General features: G+C 47.1%; 1 protein-coding gene across 1 annotated transcript in view; it reads left to right on the forward strand.

Annotated features, from left to right (window-relative positions):
* Nucleotides 1-24,693, forward strand: part of LOC147901585 (uncharacterized) — a 292,960-nt gene that overhangs the window by 76,697 nt on the left and 191,570 nt on the right. Inside the window, exon 9 of the mRNA XM_087375176.1 lies at nt 23,293-23,398. Coding sequence (XP_087231302.1) covers nt 23,293-23,398 — 106 coding nt within the window. The remainder of the gene's footprint in view (nt 1-23,292; nt 23,399-24,693) is intronic.

Below are 24,693 nucleotides of genomic sequence, written 5' to 3' on the forward strand. Positions count from 1 at the left end.
TCGAGGCCTAGTTCCCACCTGGACCACGATATCGCCCCCACCAGATGCTTGGGACTCCCTATTGGCTGAGATACACAACATCCGGGTCCGTCAGGCAGATTTGAAACATTACACTTAGAAGCAAGCCCGTATTATACACAAGCAGGGCACCCTTATCCAGGGGCTCAGACACGACATCACACAACTTCGAGAGGAGCTCGGGACCCTTGAGAGTAGCGCCTGGAGGGACCCCAGTCACAGAGATGGAGGCACAGATAGCCACAATACAGTCGGCTATAGCAAAGACGACTAGGTGGGTGGACGTGGCGAAATGGGAGCCCGCAAAGGCAACTGTTTCAGCCGCCATACAGGAGTAGCAGCAGAGGGCTTCGAAGGCCCCTCAACATCCGAATACGAGGGATCACGCGAGACAGCACCAGCACCACGACGATGCCGATGGAGGAGGTGATCACCTTTGTGACTACCACCATGGGGGTCCCCGACCATGGCATAGAGGGAGCATGGCGTGTTGGGAGAGACTCCAACCGAGAGCAGCCCCTAGTCATTCGCTTCAGAGATTCACATGCTCGACTAGCGACACTTCGACGTTGAGCTGCTCTACGAGAGCATCCCACCCTGTTCATGGATGAGGATTTGACATCACTACAGATTGAGGAGCGACGAGTTCTTCTCCAACAGTGGGATGTTGCCTGCAAGGAGGGAAAATGGGATGTGGTCCGAGATGGTGGGTTGTTGACTGGCACCCGTCCGGCTTCCACCTGTACGCCCTAGGGGGACGCGGCCTATGAGACTTAGGTTTCTGAGACCCTATCCTGCACCATTTGGAACTGTAATGGTACCTTATGGTCAGATCTCGGGAACTTCTTGGAATCTTACACAGGATGAGACATAGTCTTTTACACGAAGACACACTAGAGCCCAGAGCGTCCACTACCGATAGTCAGTGGCTACACACGGGAGTCAGCCTTTAGGGATGAGACGAGGGATATGGGAGGAGTTCGAGGATCAGGCGGGGTTGGAGTATTGTACAGGTCTTCCTTGGCTGGAGCCATCTCCGTTGAGAGGAGGGACGCACACTCCCGATTCATGTGGATCCGGATCTGACGCACAGCCACTCGTGACCTTTTCATAGCAATATGCTACTTCCCACCAGACACATCCCACTTCGCCAGAGTGGCACGAGAGAAGGGTGAGACATCGCCATATGCACCCCTACATCAGGATATCCCAGACCTTTCAGCTCGCGGGGAAGTTCTCCTTGTTGGGGACTTCAACGCTAGGACGAGCACGCGCCAGGCATCACTCCTGGACTTTCGAGACGACTCTATCATGCTATCAGGCATGGACCTAGATGGAGCAAGTATGACCAGGATCTCATCAGACCGACACGGGCCTGTTACACCATATGGACATGCGCTCCTTGATCTGGGCAGGATGCATGATCTCATCATCTACAATGGGCTTGACCTATGGCCCTCCTCAGGTGGTTTTACTTGCTTCCCACATGGGGGGGGCACTAGTGTAGTAGATTACATCATGAGATCCCCTACCTTCACCTCATGTATCACCGACTTCACCGTAGCACCACTCCCTCCAGGAGCTGATCACACATACCTATTCTTCACTATCGCCAGCCCACACTTAGCCACACCACATACACCACATATGAAGCATGACACCTACCACGACATACACTTTGATCATAGCCTCTCCCCTGCCTACTCTGGATGCCTAAATAAACTCCTAACCTACATCGATCACATACCACTCATAGAGGACCGTGCTGCCCTGATTAGTCGCACACTCTACGAGGCTACCCTCCAAATGTTTCCCCACACCACATGGTCCACTAGACCACCACCTCTCGGTTCTGTACCCTACAACAAGTGGTACAATGCGGAGTGCAAGGCTTATCGCCGACAACTCCGACTTGAAACCAAGTGTCACCTCTTGAACACACCAGACACAGTACGCATGTACCGATGTCTCATACGTCAAAAGAAGCAGGCATTTCTTCATTGAAATGAGGAGGAGTTGCTGAACATCTTGTACATCAACAACTCTAAGGATTTTTGGCGAAGATTCCCTGAGCGTAGATCTCCATCACCCCTCACCGACACGAGAGTTTGGCACATGTATGCACGCCATCTTTATGATGTCCCACACCAGCCTACTCCAGATTTCATACACACACCTCGCCCCACGACTTGCACGTTGTTCACCAGAGGGGAAGTCAAGGACGCGACATTGAAACTGCACAATGGCCGAGCTAAGGACCATGAGGGGCTATGCACTGAGTTTATCGCATATGGGATCGACATGTTAGCCCTGATCCTAGCAAAGCTATTCAATGACGTTGTTTGCCTTGACTTCCCTCGCACTTAGACACTCAACACCATCACCCCCATCCACAAGGCAGGGGATCCCATGGACCCAAGTAACTAAAGGACTATCATGATTGGACATGTGATGTCCAAGATCTATGCAACAGTATTGGATGCGTCGGTCAGCCTGTCCGCAGAGATGAGAGGGCTTAGAGCAGAGGGTCAGGCCGGTTTCAGGCGAGACCATGGGACTATGGATCACATACTCACACTCAAGAGTGTCTTAGAGGAGGCCAGATCACGGATGACATGACATACGGAGGATTCCGCTCCCCTCCAGTCTTTTTTCTTTTCATTGTATGATCAGACTTAGGATTCAGCACGGGTGATGATGCTCGTTTAGTAGCTCCACCCTTACTGTGATTTGTATCAGGTTTTCTTTTAGTCTCATAGACCCATCGGTCTTCCAAAGACTCTAATAAAATTTCTTTCTTTCTTTCTTTCTCAGAAAATAAGGCAGGGACGAGCAAGGAAAATTGCTATTTCAAATCTCGGTATGTACAACAGATGGAAGAGTCAGCAATGGTGGGTCTTAGGAAAAGGTAAGGTCGTCCCCTAGAAGCTTCCTAAAAGCCTTCCAGGCACCTACAGTGGAAGTAGGTCCCCTCTCCCATCTAGACCACTGCATATAATGTGACACTCCTAGTGATCTGCCATGCTCATCTAGTATAGATTCATTCCACATAACTGGTTGCCTGTCTATTTCTTCGCGAGAGGAGGGTGAAACTCTCCGAAGAGTGTCTTTGAAGCTGCCTCAAGCTTTTAGAATGGAAGCCATGAGAGGGGAAGAGGGAGATCTAAGATGGACTGAAGGGAAAATCCATCTCGAGCTGTCCATCCAATCTCCCCCGTGAGAAGGTGTACAAGACTAAATGTTGCGTAGGAAAAAATCTTTCCAAGGCTCCTGTCCAGGCATCAATCCTCTCACTACAAACTTGCAGAGCAAGGCCATACACTGTAAATTCTGATAAATAATATTGAGACCTCCTTCCCCTGTGGGGAGAATGAGGGTCTCCCAAGCCACCCTGGCTACAACATTTGAGGTGCCATCTAACCCACTCCAAAGAAAGTTCCTGATAGGTCTCATGAGCTGAGATATACAACCTCTAGATCTACACCAACAAGAGCAAAAGAACCAGGCAGTAGCTAATAATACCTGGTTCACAATCACTACTATGGATGCAAGGTCAAGTCTGACAGAATGCCAAAAAATGAGTTTCCTCCTGATGCTCTCCAACACGGGAGTAGACTGCTGTGCTGGAGAGATGTCCACCCCAACCTGGTATCCTAGGTACCTGATGGAAACACCTCTCTGAATCCAAGTGAATCCTATGTCAATCCCCCAATCTGGAGTGTCCTAATCACTAATCCAAAAGCCATTGGACTTGTTCCAATTAATATGAGCCCCTACTGTAGTGCAAAACAAATCATGTCCTAAACGAGGTGAGTGTCTGCGGTGTGGCATCCAAAAAAATAGCGGTATCATCTGCCAACTCACTATCCAATAGCTCATCCTCCTGCCTCAACGGAAGACTCAGCCCTATAATATCAGCTTGAGCTCTAAGGTAATAGCTCATCTCTTCGGCCACAAATAAAAAGAGAAAGGGGGCTAAAGGGCATCCCTGATAGACTGATCTGGTAATCTGAAACCTGTCTCCCATGACTCCACCAATGAGAACCTGGCTATGGGCTGATCTGTAGAGAGCTTACTCCCCTCTGATCCATGCATGTGTGAATCCAAAGTGAGCGAGGGTACCCTCTAGAAAACCCGAGTCAACTCTGTCATAAGCTTTCTCAAAGTCGAGGAGTAGAATGGCAAGCCTATGGCCATTGGGAATGGCCCATTCAGAAGCTCCCAAAATGAGAAGATATTGTCGAAGATGCTCTTGCCATGCACAAATCCCGTCTGCGTATCATGTATAAGATCTAGAAGAAAGGGCTGCAGACGTAGGTTGATTGCTTTTGCTAGGAGTTTGTACAAAGTGCCTGTCTGAGGGGGAGGTCCGCTCACTTCCGGAGGTGTTACCGGAGGCCTAAGGCCACTAATGTGAGTAGCATGAAGTGGGTGATGCGTAGACCAATGACACAACTCTACCTCAGCTGCACTACACTGCATGATGCATGAACCTATGACACAACACTAGTCGAAGGTGCTATAGAGTGCTGAGAACTAGAACTGGAAGAACAAACCCAGAAAGGAGATAAGAAGGAACAAGCGGTAGACAAGAGCACAACGCGAGCAAGTGTGTATCATAGAATGAAGGGATCCTCATACACTTGTCTCTCCGAACAGAGATCAGAGATCACTCATCCACCACAATGCAGCAATAGCAATACACCATAGCAATGCAACGGGCAAGCTTGTAGCTTTAGCCTCTCTCCTTCTCACTCTCAATCCCCGTACCATGCTCAATCCATCCCCATCCCCCTTATCTCCCCTCTTCACCCTCACCTTTCAGATGGAAAAATCCCCTCCCTCTCTCCTATTGGCTGTCCCCTCATCCTTAGCCATCCCGACGTTGAGTCTCTTCATGTCTCCTACAACAGCTAGCTTGCGCCGGTGTGTTGTAACTACTCCATATGCACCGCCTGCTGCCATCCTGTATCTGACAAGGCACTGCCAGATGAACATCTATGCCACCAATGAGTCAAGTCTGCAGAGGTTGGCAGAGCGTGACTGCACGACATGAAGACCCTTGACGCATGACCATGTGCTTGGGTGATATGTCCTCTTGATGACTATGTCCCCATGTGACTATGCCATCCTGGTGACCATGTCCACTCCATGACTTGTGTCATCCTGTGACCATGTCATCACCATGACTTGTGTCATCCTGCGACCCTGTCATCGCCATGACTTGTGTCATCCTTGTGACCTTGTCATCGCCATGACTTGTGTCATCCTTGTGACCATGTCATCCCCTGCTGACTTGTGTCATCCTTGTGACCATGTCATTCCCTGACTTGTGTCATCCTTGTGACCATGTCATCCCCTCACTAAGTGACTGGTCTTGCATGATCTCAGAATAACAGTTCCCCCGCCACTATCATTCCCCGTTCAGGTGAATAAGTGATGTTGAAAGATGTGCAGGAAGAATGCCTTTGCTAAATACAAGAATTGTCATAGGTGAAGCAAAAAGTCCTATCGAAAACATATCAGAGTCACCCAGCTTCCAAATGTATCACCAATCCATATCCATTGTGTTTCACAAGAGTGGAGTTGAAAGAAAACTTTATTGAACCACTAGTTACAAAAATGTGCTGATCAAACTGCTTTACAGAAGCCATTGGCCAACAAAAAGACCTCCTTTATTACAACAGTGTGCTGAAATCCAAGAAAAACAGCCAGAGAAGGCGGACTATGTACAAATATCTTGAGCTGAAAACGGAACCAAATTAACCCAATACTAAAACCAGCGGAGAAGCCAACATGCTAACAAGAGATGCCACAATTAGGAGGCAGCAAGCTAACTATATACAAAAACCCTCCTGCTGAAACATATGTCATTGTTCATCTCTCCCCTAAGATGGTGCTACAGAGACTCCAGACACTTGATCATTCTCTTCCTCAACGATGTCTATCACATTCCGAAGATCCTCATATTTCCCTTTGTATCGGTGATATTTTGATCTGTAGAGGTCGCGCTCGGCCTGCACAGTAGTATGCTCAGCCTGCACAGTAGTATGCTCTGCTTGTAGGGATAGTAGCTCTGCATTGATTGTGGCATGTGCATCTTGTAATGCAGAATGCTGCCCCTGTATCTCCTTGAGGTCCTGCTTTTGAATCTGAAGCTGAGACTCCAACTCAGCTATCCTCCTCTCTGCTGCAGAATGTGAAGTGGCTAGGCAGTCATGTTTTGCTTGAAGTATACTTAGGTCTTGTGCCAGCCTATCTCTTTCTGTGGTATGTGATCATAGAACCTCCTGAAGTCGAGAGTCCCTCTCATGTAAGTGCTGCTCATGTTGTGCTTTCAAGCTGTCCATCTCCGCGTAATAGGCGCTTTCCTTGCTCTAGAGCTGTTCGTTGTATTGTTGCTCCTACACGCGTGCTTCTTTTTCCATTTCGAGCTTCAGATGTTGCTTCTGGCACAGTTTCATCTGTGTATGGCCTATTGCATTAAAAACAGCAGCCCCTAACTGTGATTGCGCAAAGGGGAAGCTGTTTGCACAGGAGGGGGTGACTGATTGTGCAGGAGGGGGGAAAAGCTGTCTGCGCAGGAGGGGGGGGGAAGCAAATTGCGCTGAGGGGAGTTTGTGCAGGAGTGGGGGGGGAGCTGTTAGGAGGGGGAGGTGGCACAGGAGGAGGGGGGGGCTGCTTGCGCAGTAGGGGAGGGTTGACTGTGCTTAGGGAGGGAGAGGGAGCAGCTGAGGGAGAAGGGGCAGGAGTAGATGTGCAGCAGGAGGAGGGGGATGAAGGTGCGCTGAAGGGGGAGAGCAGTAGGAGGAGGGGGATGAAGGTGCGCTGAAGGAGGCTGGTGGGAGGAGCAGGGAGGAGGAAGGGCAGCAAGGAGGCAGGAAGGAGGGAGCAGTGAGGAGGAGGAAGGGGCGTCCAAGGAGGAGTAAGAAAGGGCAGCAGAGGGGATGGAGGCTGTAGGGTTGCAAGAGAGGAGGAGGCAGGTATGGGAGGATGAAGGGCGCAAGAAGGCAGCCGTTTGCTTGCAAGGAGGAGTGCGATGGAAGGAGTGAGGGGGAGCGGAGGTAGAGGATAGGCCAAAGTTGCAAAAAAGCAACTTTGGTAAATTTAGCGGAGCTTGGTAAAAATAGCAGAGGAGAAGCGCTCACGAGGGGAGGTGAGGGATCTAGAGAGAGGTGGAAAGGAGGGGAGAGAGGGGATGAAGTTAGAGAGAGATGATGGGTGGAGAAAGAAAGGCTTGGAAAGAGAGTGGTGGCGGGGTGGAGAGAGAGTGTGCTTGTTAGAGAGAGGAGGGTTCAAGTCACTACCGAAGCTAGAGGACATGAGTGTACCTTTTGCCTCATTCACCAAGCCTAGAGTGTACTGAACCTCCTTGTCCATTCTTCACCGAAGCTAGAGGACACCGAGCCTCCTTGTTCCCTCCACCACCGAAGCTAGAGGACACCGAGCCTCCTTGTTCCTTCCTCCACCAAAGCTAGAGAACACCGAGCCTCTTTGTTCCTTCCTCCACCAAAGCTAGAGGACACCAAGCCTCCTTGTTCCCTCCACCACCGAAGCTAAAGAGCCTCCTTGTTCCTTCCCCCACCAAAGCTAGAGGACACCGAGCCTCCTTGTTCATCCATCATCGAAGCTAAAGGACACCGAGCCTCCTTGTTCCTTCCTCCACCAAAGCTAAAGGACATGGCGTGTCCTTTTCACCCAGGAGAGAGAAAGTTGTTTTAACCACAAGAGAGAGAATGAAGGTTGTTTGACCACAGAGAGATAAGAGGTGCACTGCACCACCAGGAGATAGAAGGTCCTTGTGTAGCAGGAGAGAGAAGGTCCTTCTGCACACCAGGAGAGAGGTCTTTTGTACCACTAGGAGAGAAGAGGTGGTCTTTCTGCACACCAGGAGAGAGAAGGTCCTTTGTACCAAGAGAGAGAAGGTCCTTCTGCACCTGGAAAGAGGTGGTCTTTTATACCACACCAAGAGAGAGAAGGGCCTTCTGCACCACCAGGAGAGAGAACGTGGTTGTGCACCGGAGAGAGAAGGTGGTTGTGCACCAAGGAGAGAGAAGGTGGTTGTGCATCGGAGAGAGGAGGTGGTTGTGCACCAAGAGAAAGAAGGTGGTTGTACACAGGAGAGAGAAGGTGGTTGTGCACCAAGGAGAGAGAAGGTGGTTGTGCATAGGAGAGAGAAGGTGGTTGTGCACCAAGGAGAGAGAAGGTGGTTGTGCATAGGAGAGAGAAGGTGGTTGTGCACCAGGAGAGAGAAGGTGGTTATGCACATGAGAGAGAAGGTGGTTGTGCACCAGGAGAGAGAAGGTAGTTGTGCACAAGAGAGAGAAGGTGGTTGTGTACAAGAGAGAGAAGGTGCTTGTGCACATAGGAGAGAGAAGGTGGTTGTGCACACAGGAGAGAGAAGGTGGTTGTGCATAGGAGAGAGAAGGTGATTGTGCACCAAGAGAGAGAAGGTGGTTATGCACCAAGGAGAGAGAAGGTCTTTGTGCACCAAGGAGAGACAAGGTGGTTGTGCAATAGGATGGCTTGTAGAGAGAGGGTGCATTTAGAGAGAGAAAGTGAGAAAAGTTCTCTAGAGAAAGTGCATCTAGAGAGAGAAAGTGAGAAGGACTCTAGAGAGAGAGTATGTGTATAGAGAGAGAGAAAGTGAAAATTTTTCTCTAGACAAAAGTGCATCTAGAGAGAGAGTGCGTTTAGAGAGAGAAAGTGAGAAAAAGTTCTTTGGAGAGTGCTTTGAGAGAGAGAAAGTGAGAAAAATATGTCTAGAGAGAGAGTGCATCTAGAGAGAGTATGTGTCTAGAGAGAGAAAGTGGGAAATTTTATCTAGAGAGAAGTGCGTCTAGAGAGAGAAAGTGAGAAAGGTGAGGAAGTGTTGATACTACAATGCCCCGTCTCTCTTTGTCTATGGAAAGAAAACCAATGCACCATGGACTAAGTGTAGATATGAGATATTGCACAAGGTGGTGGGTGACTTGCGTCATGTTGTAACCTTGTCGAAGTGACGCCTGTTCCAAGTCTTGTAACCTTGTCCCGAGTGATTGAATTATGGTAGAACATATGTCCCAAGACATGTATCCTTTTTCCAGGTGATTGAGTCATGATATGACCTATGACCCAAGTCTCGTAAGCATGAAGTAAGTAGAACATGCCTTCACCTACTATAGACCTGTTGTGAAGCTTAAAGGGAACCCGCTGACACCCCATGAAATACCCTGAAGGAAGAAATGCCTAAAAAATATAGGGAAAAGGCAGGACAGAGTGAAACCTTAAGCCAAATTGAGTAGACAAACTTTTTTTTTTGTTTTTTTTTGGGTGAAAAGGGTATATACAAACTCCTCCACAAGAGTTTACACAAGCTGATATTTCTTCACTCTAGGAGCACCATACCGTTCAAAGTGGCCAAATACACACCGCCACTTGGCAGAAGTTTGGAGATGAAGTAAGGTCCAGTCCACCCACTAACAAATTTAGGTTTATGCTTCAAAAACTTGCTGGAATACAAAAGAACCAAATCACCCACTTTAAACTCCCGACGACAGAGGTTCTTGTCATGCCACACCCGTTGTCTATTCTACTAAACTTCGTGTGCAAGAATGGCCTCTCGTCGGTGCTCTTCTAAGGCTTCAAGATCCCACATCCATTCAAGGGTGCAAGCGTCCAACTTGTCACCCATCTCAGCAATGACCCTAGTAGTCTTCATATGAAATTCATAAGGCATAATTGCCTCCAGGCCGTAAACTAATTGAAATGGTGAATATCCAGTGCTAGCCTTAAATGCAGTTCTGTAAGCAAAAGAGCTGCGGGGAGCAAAATATCCCAATTCTCCAGAGAATTAAGACACAACCGTGTCATGATATGACACATGGTCTTGTTAGAGCTCTCAGCCAAGCCATTGGCGTGAGGGTAATATGAACTAGATGTCTAGTGAATTATTTGCATTTGGGTGGTGATGTCAAGAATGACATCATTTAGGAAGTGGGTGCCTCGACCGCTCATCAATTCCACAGGACATGCAAACCTTGAGATGATTTGATAATAAAGAAAAGTAGCTACCACTTGAGCGGTGCATGCCTTTGCAGCCTTGGCCTCAACCCATTGGTGCCATAGTCTGTGGCAATCAAGGCGTACTTGTTCCCGATTCGAGTGGCAGGAGAGATGGGTCCAACAAAGTCCAAACCTCATCTATAGAAAAGGGGCACAGGGCTGAATGGCTTCAAGGGAAGGTACTCACGTCAGGTAGGCTTGGCAGCTCGTTGACATGAGTCACAACGGCGCGCATGAGCATAGCAGTCTTGGAACAACATCTGCCACCACAATCTTGCTCGCATTATCTTCCGAGCAGTGGCCTCTGGGGCCATATGACCACCCCCCATGCTTGAGTGAGCCTCATCAAGAATGGCTTGTGTTTCATGAGGGAGCACGCAGTGCCAAAGGATATGGTCTTTACCTAGCTTGTACAATTGTCCAGCAATAAATTTGAAGGGGGCAGCTTGAATGATATGTTTTCTCTTTTGGGCTGGGGTGATCCTTTTAGGAAACTCACCCGTGGACAACAAATGTACAATGTTTGCATACCACGGTGGAATGGAGTCCACTGCAAACAAGCAATCATCCTTTGTCACTGTCACTCCAAAGAGGCCCGCGTCCGGCAATTCATCCTCCACCCCTATTGGTGCTTCACCTGAAGAGATCCATGACAAATGATCTACAAGTTGGTGCAAACGTCTTGCCCTCACTACAATGTCAAAGTCGAATTCTTGAAAAAGAAGTATCCACCTGCTTAATCTACCCCCAAGTGTGGGTTTGTTCAGCAAATACTTGAGAGGTTGATGATCAGTGATGATAATAAACTTACTGCCCAAGAGGTAGTGCCGGTACTTTGTCATGGCATAAACCATGCCTAGGCCCTCGTGCTCCATGGTACTGTAGTTACGTTCTGCACAGTTGAGTTGTCTATTGGCAAAGTAAACATGCAGGTCCAATTTGTGCTCTACATCTGGTTGAGCTAATATTGCACCAATGGCCGCCCCACTTGCATCGACATGGACATGAAAAATGATATCCCATTGGGGTTGCCATAGGATGGGTGCCTTTACTAAACGGTCCTTGAGATTTTCGAATGCCAATTTTGCTGAGCTGTGGACCATAGAAAGGATTGTTCCTGGCGGAGGAATTATGTCAGTGCTACTGCTATGTCGGCATAGAACCGGATGAATCTGCGATAATAACCCACATGTCCCAAAAAGGACTTGACCTCACGAGGTGTGCGAGGAATGGGCAAGGTCAGAATCACTTCCACCTTAGCTGGGTCGGTGGTCATACCCTCGGCCGACACAATGTGACCTAAGAGAACCCCTCTCAATGCTAGGAAAAAGCATTTGTCAAGATTCAACGGGCTTCCTTGCACTTGTCAAAAATCCATCTCAACTTATTGATGTGATCAGTTTGCACTGCAGGGTCTAGGTGAGAGGCGCTCTTACCATTGAAAGCCGAAAAATTGTCCAAGAATACCTCAAGAAACCTTCCAATATTCTCTTGGAAGAGTTTGTTGACGAGCTGCTGAAATGTTGCCGGGGCATTGCAGAAACCAAAAGGCATCATCTTGTAGGCATACATTCCCCATTGGGTGATAAAGGTGGTCTTCAACAGATCTTGTTCTCGGACCCGAACTTGGTTGTACCCACTGTACCCATCCATGAGTACAAAGCATGACCAGCCACTATCTCCAACACCCTATCAGTGAAGGGGAGGGGGAACCTATCTCGCCTTGTGGCGGCATTCAAACTACAATAGTCCACACAGACTCGAAGCTTGCCCGTCTCCCTTTTGGGCACGATTACAATTCCACTGACCCACTCAGAGTAGTCCACGGGATATATTAACCCGGCTTGTTCCATTTTGTGGATGTCAGCTTGGACCGCCTCGCCATAATTAGGATTCATGCGGTTAGGGCCTTTGATCACGGGGTCTGCCTGTGAGTATAATCCTTCCACCTCATACGTGGTTCCTGGAACATCTTCTATCATATTGAGATCTGCTTCAGAAAGGTACAGGTCAAGCAAGGTAAGGTCCCTAACATCATCTTCTTCGGGTGCAAGGTATGTCTGTTGGGTACTTGAAAAAGCTTTGACTCCAGTGCGTATGTGAACTACTCCCTGTAGGTGCTCTCCTTGCTCTGGGCTCCAGCTATTTCCAACATCAACATCATGCCTGAAAGTGTTGAGTGTCCTTAGAGGAGGGAGTGGCCACACCATTGGTCTCTGGTCGACATTAGTCATGGTGTTGGCAGGCTTGGCTTCTCGATCAGAATGATCTGAATAATCATCCACCCAACTAGTACTCTCCAGGTCATCTGCCTCACTGTCATTGATCTCCATTGTACTATTAGTATCATGAGTCTGCTCTGTTGTAGTGATTGTGAAATGGCCTCCTTGATGGCTGGGGCTTCCCATGTCATGTGTCAACATTGGACCTAGCTCTTGAGGGTTGGTGCTATACATGTCGTGTGTCAACCTTTGACCTTCCTGCTCATCAGCTTTGGCGACGCTAGTGATCTCAGCATTAGCCTCCCTTGTAGTTGGACGAACCATCCACTGATACATGTGAGGATTGTTGCAGAGACCAAAGGGCATCGTGTGATAGGCAAGCTCACCTAGACCAGGGGTCAAAGATGTAGTAGGGCTTGCTGCTTGCTGGTCCCTCTCACTTGGAGGCTGGTCACCATGATCTGGAGAATTGACTTCCACCATGTTAATAGTTAAGGAGCCCAAGGCGCCCATCCAATCTAAGATGACAGCTTCACCCTCATCTTGGTCAGCATGATCCAACAAGTAGGTCAAGCTTTCAAAACCCTCCACCATTTGTGCTTCCTCTCCTCCATCTTGGTCATTTGCAATGGGCCAATCCCCAAGAGCCCAACGCTCCTCTTCCATTCCAGCTTGCTCTTCAAAATCCTCTTCACCTAGTTCGATGGGTCGGTGCCGTGCTTTCCCGTGACCATATCTATTTCCAAGGATGTGGATCCTAAGGGCAACCGAACTTCATCTGTGGACCAATCTTGAATGGCCTTCGCTGACCGAACCATGGTCAACCAAGAAGTAAAGGGTAGGTTTGTGCATCCTCGGTCATGTCCAAAATAACGAAGTTGGACAAGAATGTCACACCGCCATCTTCATGTTAACACCCTTGACTGCCCCCATAGGCTTCACTCAGCGTTAATCAGCCATGCAAACTTGGAAAGAGACGTCACTGGTCAACTTCAAACCTAGTTGTTGTAGTGTACCTTTGGGTATGATGTTCACAGCTGCACCCCCATAAGAATGCATCCTTAAGCTCCAAGCCATTAATATCCACATTGAGCCTAGGACTTTGTTCACATGTTAGGGTAGTATAAGCCGAGCATTGATCTCTGTCATGAACCAGTCTGGTCTCTAGTGCGGGCCTGCGTTGAACAGGTCCCTTGTGTCGACTCCCTGGCATGCGGTTCAGGAATGCCATGGTCTAGTCCTTGATTTGTGGGGACAGCAAACAAAGTTGACATAGGGTAATGTTGGGCCTGAACTCCATCAAGTCCTAGATCAAGGAGTAGGGCTAGGTCATTGCCTTTTGTAACCTCATTCTCCTAGCTTCTGTCCGAGGGTCAAAGCTCACGCGAGGTGGAGGGTGCAAATGTGAAAATCTAGCCATTGACTCATGTGATGTCCCTTCCATCACGTGTTTCCCTTTGTCTTGTGCCGTACCATGTCTCAAATGTCCAACCCGTGACTCATGTATTGCTTCTTCTATCACCTGCTCCCCTTTGTCTTGTGCCATACTATGTCTCAATGGCCTTCTTTCTTGGAGAAAATTGGAATGTCCTGGTTGGAAAAGTGTGTGTGGAAACAGGAACCGATCGAGGGAGGAGCTCCCGTCTGCAGCTGCCTGTCAACATTCCGTCGCCTTCAGCCAGCTCGTCGCCATCAGCCTGCCTGTCAGGTCGCACCCCCACCCTTGCCCTCCGTCTGGCCGCGCCCCTTGACCTTTAGGTTGTCGCCCCCTCCAGGCCGCCTTCAGGTCACTGGTCAGGTTGCCAGCCAGGCCGCCGCCTCCAAGTCGTCAGCCAGGTCGCCATCCAGGCCGCTGCCTCCAAGGTCGCTAGTCAGGCCACTATCCTAGGCCGCCAGCCAGGTCGCCATCCCGACGCCGCCTTGAGGCTGTTGCTGCTGTCCGCCTGTTTTCCTTTTGCGCTTCAAGCTGGGCTGCATCAGGGCCCTCTCCGGGGCTGTTGCTCCTCGTGGTTCCAAGGCATTGGCGGAGTCTCTGCTTCAACATTGTACGGACTGTTTACAGGCTTGGGTTTGATCCTCATTTCGCTATCCCACGCAGGCTGAAACTTGGGGCTTTCAACCAAGTTCTTGGGATTGGCTAGTGGGCAGGTTGCAAGTTTTTGGTGGGTTTTTCTGCAGAGGTAGCTCCTCCCCTCAGGACAACGCAAGCTGAGACAATGGAGGGCACTAATGCCACTCTCGTCGCCGAACCTGAGGAGATTGAAGTCACAGTTTCTTTTCCTCCCGACATTGTGCAGATGATAGAGGCAGTAGAGGAGGGTTTTCGTTTGACGCATATCATTGGATTTCTACCCGGTAGAGGCCAACAGTTACGTGATTGGGTGTACACCAACATGGCCTCATTGGGTGTCACAATCACGGTTTTCCGATTGCTTGGCAGAGGGTACTTTTCTTTTGGCCTTCAGTCTGCAGAGCAGGCTCTAAGAGTACTTATGAGCTCTCCAATTCAGTTTCAGAGCAGAGTCATCCATTTGTGGCCCTGGCGGAAGCACTTCAGTACTACTTCCCCGGGACCGCGCTAGGTTTCTTTTTGGATGCTTTTCCCTGGACTTCCTGATGAGATCAGCTCTTGTCGCAGAGTTGTGGAGCATATGGCTAGTGTGGCAGGTACAGTTATCCCATCAGGTGCTAGACTTTCCTACGCTCAGTCACTTGCTGGTACAGGTGTTACGAGGATCAGACTCATTTCAAAGTTCCCCCCTCCTCGACCTTTGCCTACTTTGATTTCGTATTCCACAGAAGATGGGGTCCAGATTCAGCAGAAGGTTTTGTACGAGGGGCTTCCTAATCAGTGTCTTTTCTGTCGGAAGAGAGGTCACTTTATTAGGGATTGCCCCAGTCGTCGGCCTCGTTCAGGGACTCCGGGTCCATCTCATCCTACGGATGACCTACAGTTCAGCCTTCAGGGGTCCCTGAGCCTTCTCCGACTCATTCTGCAGAGCGAGAGGAGACTCCTCCGGGTGAGTCTCCAGTGGACTCAGAGGACTTCGAGGTGCCCCCAGTGGTACAGCTTTCACGGAGAGCTTGGAGGAGACGGAGACAGAGGAAGAGCCAACAGCACGAGCAGCCCCAGTTACGAGCTCAGACTTGGCAGAGAGTTGAGATTGGCTTTATGTAGGTGTCCCCATAAATTATTCGAAGTGGGACCCCGGGGAGTGGGAATGGATTGATGCAGGGCTTCAAGAGAAGACCCTCCCCCTTCTTTCGATACATAGTTAATAATGACATGAAATTTCAGCCCAGCCTTAGAGGCCCGGAAGCCTACTAGAGCTCTTCATTGGGAGATTTTCAGATTTTTGTTGATATGCAAAAATCTTTTTGGAAGAGACTTTGGAAATCCCTTAGGAATAGAAAAATTGCTCTTTTCATTGGCTTTCTATCCATGGAGGGATTGCAGTTGACTATTGGAGGTCGAGGCTTGGGGCAAATTCGACGTGTATTTGTTGCCTCTTCGCACATGGGAAGGAGGTCCTAACACCGATCCTTGCACATATGTTTAACCTTGCAGTTTGCCACAGCTTCCCACCAGCGTGGAGCACCACTACTATCATACCGATACACAAAGAAGGAGACCCCATGGACACCGGGAACTATCGTACCCTCATGATTGGCCACACATTGGCCAAGATCTATGGATCGGTACTAGAGAGAGAGATCAGCAGTCATACAGAGGCACGGGGGCAATGAGCACTAGGGCGGGTAGGATTCAAGAGGCAGCACTCTACTCTAGACCACATTTTCACTTTAAAGGCTATCATTGATTGAGGAGGCGAGGTCCAGACATAAAAAAGTCTACACATGCTTCGTAGAGTTTCGAAAGGCCTTCGACACTGTTCCACGATCCCACATGATCAGGAGACTATAGGAGATGCAGATGCCAAAGATGCTAATTTGGGGTGTGATGAGCTTATATGAGTCAGTCAGAGGCAGGGTCCGTGCCCCAGGCAGCCTATCAGATTGGGACGAGAGCACCATTGGGGTGAAGCAGGGATGCCCTCTCTCACCGACTCATTTTGGACTCTACATTGATGAGATCACATCTTTCATAGATTGCCTAGGTGGCGAGGGCTCATTACTAGGGGATATCCTTATATAGATACTGTTATATTCTGATGATATAGTCCTTATATCCTCTTCAACGGAGGGATTACAGAGAGATCTGGAGGCTTTAGAGGTGTTTTGCAGAGAAAGAGAACTGATGGTCAAAAACCTTGGGAAAACTAAGGTTATGGTCTTCAACACCTCACAATCAGTGACTAACCTACTCACTTTCACCTATCGTGGTGAACCAGTGGAGATAGTGCCAGTCATACACATATTTGGGAGCAGTCTTCACAGGACCCATCTTCACGATGAAGCATGCAGCCTAGGCATGGCGTAGTGCTTTGGCTAGGCTAGAGCGACAGTGTTTCCAAGCGCACTTCCAGGATCCATCAACGAAGGGCTGGCTTTTCGACACACTAGTGCGACCGACTATCATGTATGCAGCACCTTTCTGGGGGTGCGATCTCTCGAGGACAGATTGCAAGAGCTTCGAGCGGCTACAGGTGACGATGGGATCCAAGATGATCCGATGTAAGCCCTCAGTTCCACATGAGATAGTACAGGCAGAGTTCGCCATGACATCTCTCCAGGTTGATGCCATCTTTCAAACAGTGACTTTCATCCACAGAATGTGGGACTCACCCCATTGGAGACTTCCGAGGTTGGTCCTAGAGTCATCCAGACGACTCGCAGAGAGCGGGGCAAACACATGGTATGCACGCATATCTACATGGCTTGCCAGGCACGGTATCTAGATGGATAGGCTTCCCCCCTTTCAGTACAGCATGGATGCACCTCCTGAGTTGATCCCGCGAGATGAGATCAACCATATTATACGGTTAGACCTCCTCCAGCTTCACACATCCCGGACACCTCCTTCAGCTTCACACATCCCGAACTTGGGGGGAGGACTAGGAACTCACCACCAAGACCCAGTTCTACCGCGACCACTTTCTGAGAGTACCAGAGGAGGGATTCATTATCAGACCCTAGTATGTCGAGGATAGAGGAGTATCTCATGCACTGAGGATTGCCATTGGTCAGATGCGGGTTTCATCCCATCAGCTGAGGATTGAGGCAGGGAGGGCAACGGGTATACCTAGAGAGTAGCGGATCTGCACGCTATGTACGTTGGGGGCGGTTGAGATAGAGGAGCATTTTCTTTGTGTTTGCCTAGCCTACTACGAGATTCAAGGACGCTACCACTGCCTTTACCTAGAGGGGAATGGCTTTGGTCCTTTGTCACGACTAATCCATTTCCATGACCAAGTCTGTATCAGACTCTATCTGATGGAGATGCGGCGACACAGGGAGGCGCTTCTACGACAGATCAGAGAGCAGCAGGGGGTGGTCAGACCACTACAGGACATAGAGGTCACAGACTTCTATACATTTGAGTCAACCCCCGGACACAGTGCAGTGGAGGTAGAGGAGCTAGCCAATATGAGAGCAGTCTGGATGAGCAACCGACATAGTACCACTGAGAGAGGGACGCAGAGCGACAAAGAGCCCCCAGAGCACACTCTATTGAGGTTCGACCTATCACAGCTTTCCTCAGAGGAGACCGACAGAGACGAGGGATCACTGTAGACATAGCCCAGAGAGTCGAGAGAGCGAGGAGACCGCACCCCCCACCGCAACGCGAGATAGCAGCTCGACAGACGCAGATATGAGATATTTTTGCAGCCCACCAGAGAGCCATCACTGTACCAGGGTTCGGTTTCCTCTCAACGCCTGGATAGATTGATTAATATGATATGATATGATTATGATTATGATTACGATTATGATTATGATTCTATTGGCATAGATTAGTACTCAGCAAGGGTCCTAGCATACCCTTTGCTCCAGCCCACCGAGGCTTGTATGAGTTCGCTTTTCTGTGCACTTTGTCCCATAGGCCCGCGAGGTCTCCCATGGACGTTAATACATCTTTCTTTCTTTCTTTCTTAAGGATTTGATTCAGCATTGCTTATGGGATCACAAATAGGCAAGGATGATTTGAAAGGGGATCGCTAGACTTTTGAACACATTTATGCGTTCTACTTTCTTCATGACCTGGGGCTCGGTAGCTTGGCTCTCTCTCTTGAGGCCTCGAGTGCTCTACGAGAAACATGACACTTTTTGGGCTCTTTTGGTTCGATGACATTTGGTTGAGTCGTGCTATTTGGAGTGTTGTTTGCTCTCCGTATAGACTTGTGTATGCATCTACGGATACTTCGTGGGAGATCTTGGCGAGCATATCAGCATGGTATATTTAGAGATCCAACTGCATAGAGGCTTTGGTTCCCAGGTCTATCTTGCACAAATATTGGCTAGTATATAGATATACACGGTACACACCTTGATAGCCATTTGGGAGAGGATGTAGGGGTCTTAAGAGGCAGTCTCTACCATGAGGACTTTATTCTTGAAGGAGTGGAGCAGCTTCCCATTTTTCTTGGAATCCCCCACAGGGTTGGGTCACACTTTCAGCCTCAACCTTGGATATTTTCTAGCTCTTTTACAGGAGCTTGATGTTGCCATATCAGGGAATTATTTCCTCATGCCTCGCATGATGTACTCCCTTGAGCTCGCTCTCAGTGTTTCATTGATACTTAATAGAAGTCTTTTCTTGAATAAATAAATAAATCATATGTTCCATTTGCAAAGGACTTCAATAGAACCACATAAGGCTCTTCTCACCTTACCAAAAACTTATTATCGAGCCAATGATCAAGTTGGCTATCATACTTTAGAAAACGAAATCTTTCTCTGCATAACCTTCTGAATGAACAACCTTGTCATTCACTCTAGCTTTCATGATCCTTTGTTGTGCTTTACTTGAAATAAAGGCTTGTTGCCTTTGGCCATCCAACTTTTCCATAATAAATAGTCTAGTCGTACAAGCATTTGCGTAGGTAATTCCAAGCCATATACCAAATGGATTGGGGAACCTGTGACCATCTTAATGTGTAATACGATAGTACCATGAAGGAGTAGGCAACCATTTCTCCTATTGATTTCTACACTTCCCAATCATTTTTGAAGTGATATTGTATAGTGCACCATTGGTCTTTTCCAGAAAAACCACTACATTGTGGATAGTATTCTGAAAAAAATCCATGCTCAACTTAAAGTTTGTCCCCTCTGAACACAAGGCCACGATCTGTTACTATCTCAACTTTCAAGAGTTTGCATTGGATTTGGCCTAATATCGTGGAGCAGTAACAAACACAAGTAATGCTTTATCCTTCTAGAAATGGAGCCTCTGAGTCTGAAGGATCTTCAATGATATTGGTTCTATTACAAAAGATACAACCCCTTAATACACTGATATCCAGAGCTTTCTAAAATTGTCCAAGGATTCTATATTTCATTCTCAAACAAAGCATATGAGCTGCAATGCCACTTTACATATGAAAAGATTCTATTCCATTGTCAACACAGTGAGATTATCTATTCCATGCTTAGTGAGATTATATAATCCATTGTCAACATAAGATCAGGTGCCAAATATCCTAATTAAGCCTCTTGCAAGGATTAGGCAAGATAAACTTCCCAACTAAATGGGTGTCAAGACCTGGGGAGCAGTGGCCGTGGTTACAGACAGAGGACCTCGTTGTGGGTATGAGGACAGTTAGGGGAGTTTGTCCTTCAGATTGTCGTTGTCCAACTACATGGGTGTCAAACCTAATCCTCTGTCAGTACTGACCGGGGGAGCTGTGGCTTGGTTTACAAAAAATAAAGGACCTCCTTGTGTGTATGAGGACGTTTAGGGAAGCTCGTCCTTCCGATTGGTAGGGTAGGAGTTGACCTTCATCCATACTCTAGACTTCATAGAGACAGTGTGGAGGCCTAGATACTGCCATAGATGGGAGCTGGTAGCAAGCATCTTGCCCATTACATATGGACAACTGGCTGCAGGGCAGGCCATACAGCAGCAGACCACAACAATGGTGGGAGACACTAGCCAAGTTTTGGCTAGATATCATTCACACTCTTAGAGGTGGATAGGATCGACTCCAAGGAGATTCGAATTGCATCAGACGCAGGCAGACGCAGGAGGGAGGCTTTATCAATATATGGGAGCCATGCCCCTTCATTCATTTCACAGATGGTGATATATTATGCATTATAAACCACCAGAGTGGCTCATTGTTCAGCCCTTTGTACGAAGTAATCCCATAGAGCGGACAGCGAGGGGGATATTCTTGTGTTTTTAATTTATATCCTTCATTGGGCAGTTATATTTTCCTTGGTGTCTATGTCACTAAGGAGTTTATTAATAGAAGTTTCTTTTCTCTAAAAAAACAAACTAATCCAATGTTTATCAATGGAGAGTATTGGAAAATTTAGTGATGAAATTTACATCACTCTTGGGGTGACTTGAGGGTTTAGTGAAATGTCAAAAGAGAGGTAGTTAGACATCACATCCTGTGTGCTGATGCCATGTTCGACCACAAGAGGGAGAAAGGAATCTCAAATTGAAATGCAAGTTGCTTTCCTAGTACCCAAGAAGGAGACCAAAAAGTGTGACTACCAGACTTTGCACAATGTTTAAAATCCCATGTGTGTTCGTGAATAAAGAGATTGTGAATAAGACCCCCAATAACACCCAGATGAAGATGATTACAAACCAACTACCATTGCCAAGGCTCTGAATATTCTAGCTAACAATCCTCATTAGAGGTAGGAAGTAGACTTGAAAATTTTACCCAACCTGGTCACAAAAACACATCCCTTTTGTGAAGAAGATCTCCTAGTGTAGTGAAGAGAAGGAAAGCCCACACAAGAAAGGATCCCCACACCTGTGGAAGTGGACACTCTATCAGTAGGATCTGGAAGAACAACATCACTTAAGGTGGAGGGCACAAACTCTACCTCTCCAAAATTAACAAGAGGGGAGAAAGAGTTCCCCTGAACCAAACACAATGCCGGAGTTTGTAAAATTTCTACCTACAAGAGAGCTACAGAGTCAAAGGCTACATCTTCCCTTGATCAATAAGAGGTGCCTATAGTACTAAAGTGACAGGGGGTTGTTTAAAAGGAGAGGGAGGGCCAAGATTCAGAGGAGGAGCTAAAGGAACACCATCACTGGCCACAACCAAAAGAAGGTCACGATGAGAAGGAGCCTCTTGATCTGTAGGATGGTGGAGCAATATTAGCTCTAAGTGCAACCCATCGAGGAGCAGTAGGTGCAGGACGTGTAGCAGGTGTCCAAGGAGCACTCTGCCAAGGGGGGTCGCACCAAAAGGCTTCTTGGGCCTTTTCTTCTTCTTTGGGCAATTTCTAGTGACGTGCCCAGAGATCTTGCAAATCTGACAATGCTCCTGGCTTCCCACAATATGAACTCTTTGCCAAAAAAGAGGTCATCTGGTCACCGGAGATAGTGTGGTCATTAGATAAGTTAGGGTGAATCACGATGAATTTAACTTTGGGTTTCCCATCAGACTTGTTTTTCTCCTAAGGCATCCAAATTATGATGTTTGATCTTTCCTAGGGAAATTTTGTCGTCTAAGACTTGTATATTGGCCACATACTCCTTTTGCCTCATTTAAAAAGTACCTCTGAGGCTGTCAAGCCAAAAAGAAATTTTGCTCCTTTCTTCTAACATACTTTAGGATTAAAAGAATAGTAACAGAAGCGAGCCTGTTCAATGGGCATCAAGAAGGCACATCAAATTTGTCACCTTGATCTGGAATAAGTTTCTTCCCCCCTTTTTAAAGCTGAGTTGAAACTATGATAATTTGAGACCTCGCCATATAGATAATGATTCTTGGAAATTTTTATGGCCTATGATTACATTTTAAAAGAAACAAAGGCTATGAATTCCTTTGGAGAGTGCATTTGCATTTGTGAACATTACAACATTCTTAAAGGGATCAAGATAGACCTAAGATAAGTTTTTGCTTGGCATTTGGTGCCCAAATCATGTGGCATAAGTCACGTTTTTGGGTTGGCCACTAAGAATATCTTCTCTTCTTTTGGGCTCCATATGGTCAGATTTGGGATCATGGTATTCTCTTCATGTGGACTCCAAAAGCTTAGTGACTCCATTATTTGGGATGCAAAGTTGACATTTGTATAAGTTTAGCGCAAGTTTGCTCCTATGATGACATCACATGCAAGAAGCTGCTCATCGAGGAGTACGACTCATTGACCTGAAGATGGAAAGTCAAAGACAAAAGAAATGATCTAGGATCTCCTAGACGGGAAGTTGCCCTGGAAGCAGCTTCTGCGCACACAAAATTTGGAGCCAGGGCCTCCTTTTTTCTTAACGTGATGCATTCACAGCTTAGGTTGCTATGCAGCTGTTGGGATCACTACCACTGTATCATGTTGGTTTGAACCATTTATTGCCTATCATCTTCTTCTTGTTTCCTTTTCTCTACTTAGATATGGATTTTCTTCACACCTAAAGAAATACAGCACATATGTGGGTGGTCAATCACCAAATAAGGCTTCAATTCAAAAAAATTGAAGCCTTATTTGGTGATTGACCACCCACATATTTCTGATATCTGAGCAGGTTTTTATCATACTTAATAGAAGTCTCTTTCATGAAGAAAGAAAGAAAGAAAGAAAGAAAGAAAGAAATATATAAAAGCTTCAATTCTTAATTATGTTTTTGAAAGTCCATATGCTGCCATGTTAATATGAGTACTACCACCATCATCAAGAGTGATTCATCTCTGCTTCATATAACCAGCATTACATAAGTACATGGAGGTTTTTAGCTGACATTCCTTTTTTCCGTCTTTTGTAAGAGATAGGAGGTACTGGTATTCAAACGTGTCCTTGCCTTCAATGACTCCTAATCCTGTGTTTGATTCCCCTGCATTAGCATCCTTTGTTCAGCTAAAGATCAAAGTCTAATAGGTTCAAGTACTTTGCATGACACTTAAAGTCCCATTTCTTCCAGGTGATGTCCGATCTGTCCCGGAATAACAATCTTACAAAGACGAAATCAATGGGCTGGTTATTGGTTGTAAAGGCTCACCTTGGATTGACTGTTCAAGATCACCATGGTAAATAGTTGTGACCAAGAATGATCAAATAATATCTGCTTGATTGGTCTCCAAATCTATGGTTTGCATTTATGAGGACGATCGTTCTTCTCTGGAAATCAGAGTAATCAGAGCTTAAAAGAAATCTGAAACTCGTTGTTGATAGCATAAAAATAAGTAGGATACGCTCTTCAGTTGAATATGACTAGATTCCCCACACTTTTAGAAGCTTGCACGTAATGGATGCTGTGTGTGAGGATCTTCCTGGTGTTAAGAGAGATCAAACCATACATTGTATAAAACTGATCAAGCATGTTCTGATCATGTCATGCAAATCAGTCTTCAGAAGTGGCAGAGCCAGGCCTTATTCAACGTATCATATATCAAAGCATTGGCTGACCAAATAATCCATAGATGAAGGAATCAACCATTTTCAGCATATAGTATTTATTATTTTTCCAAGAAAGAGATCTTTCTATTAGAACAAAAAAATGCAGTATGCCTCTAGTTGTCCCCAGGTACAAAGAACGGGGTATTCTCTTGAACATCAAAGAAACCAAACATCCTGGGACATAATCTACTCAAAGTCATGTGAAAGATATGCCTTCTTAAATGAAATGAGGGTTGCAACTCCATGTATGCAGGAAGTATTAGTTTTATGGATAGATGGAGAACGTGAAAGCTAATGTCCTCTTGGATAAAATGAGGGGCGTAACTCCATCTGTGCAGGAAGTATCACAGTTTTGGATGGATGAAGGCCTAGAAACAAGCCTTCTCTCCTCCATGCTGCTTGCCCTTCTCCCCTCCTGCCTGCGTGCCCTACTGCCTGTGGCCCTCCTGAGCACCAATAATGAATGCATGTCAGATGATGAGGTTCCTAAATTACAGCTCCATAGCTTGCAAAATATAATTCTAGAATACATGGCAAAGCAGCATATGGATTCTCTGGGTGCTCTCCAGTAGTGTTAGTCATCAACAACACTTCAATGAATACACATGGGGTCTGCTGTTGCATTCTTCCAATCAAGGTTATGTGACTTATCGAGTGCAATTGTACAACACTTAAATGAACACACATGGGATCTGTTGTTGCATTTTGCCAATCAAGGTAATGTGACTTATCGAGTGCAAATCTGCATGCAAACCTTTTGCAGGCGAGGTGGTATCACACAATGCTATATTAGTAACTAAGGTATGCATGTACTAAGCATGCATAGTATAATGCCATTTGTTTCACGATCAGCTTGTTTTTCCGAGTTTACTGGCTCAAAGGGCTTGCTTGGGCTATTTAAAACATCACTTGAAAAGCTTGCCAA

Source organism: Dipteris shenzhenensis, chromosome 5, assembly GCF_047967505.1.
Source record: "Dipteris shenzhenensis isolate YYH24624 ecotype China chromosome 5, Dip_SZ_1.0, whole genome shotgun sequence".
Taxonomy (NCBI): Eukaryota; Viridiplantae; Streptophyta; class Polypodiopsida; order Gleicheniales; family Dipteridaceae; genus Dipteris; species Dipteris shenzhenensis.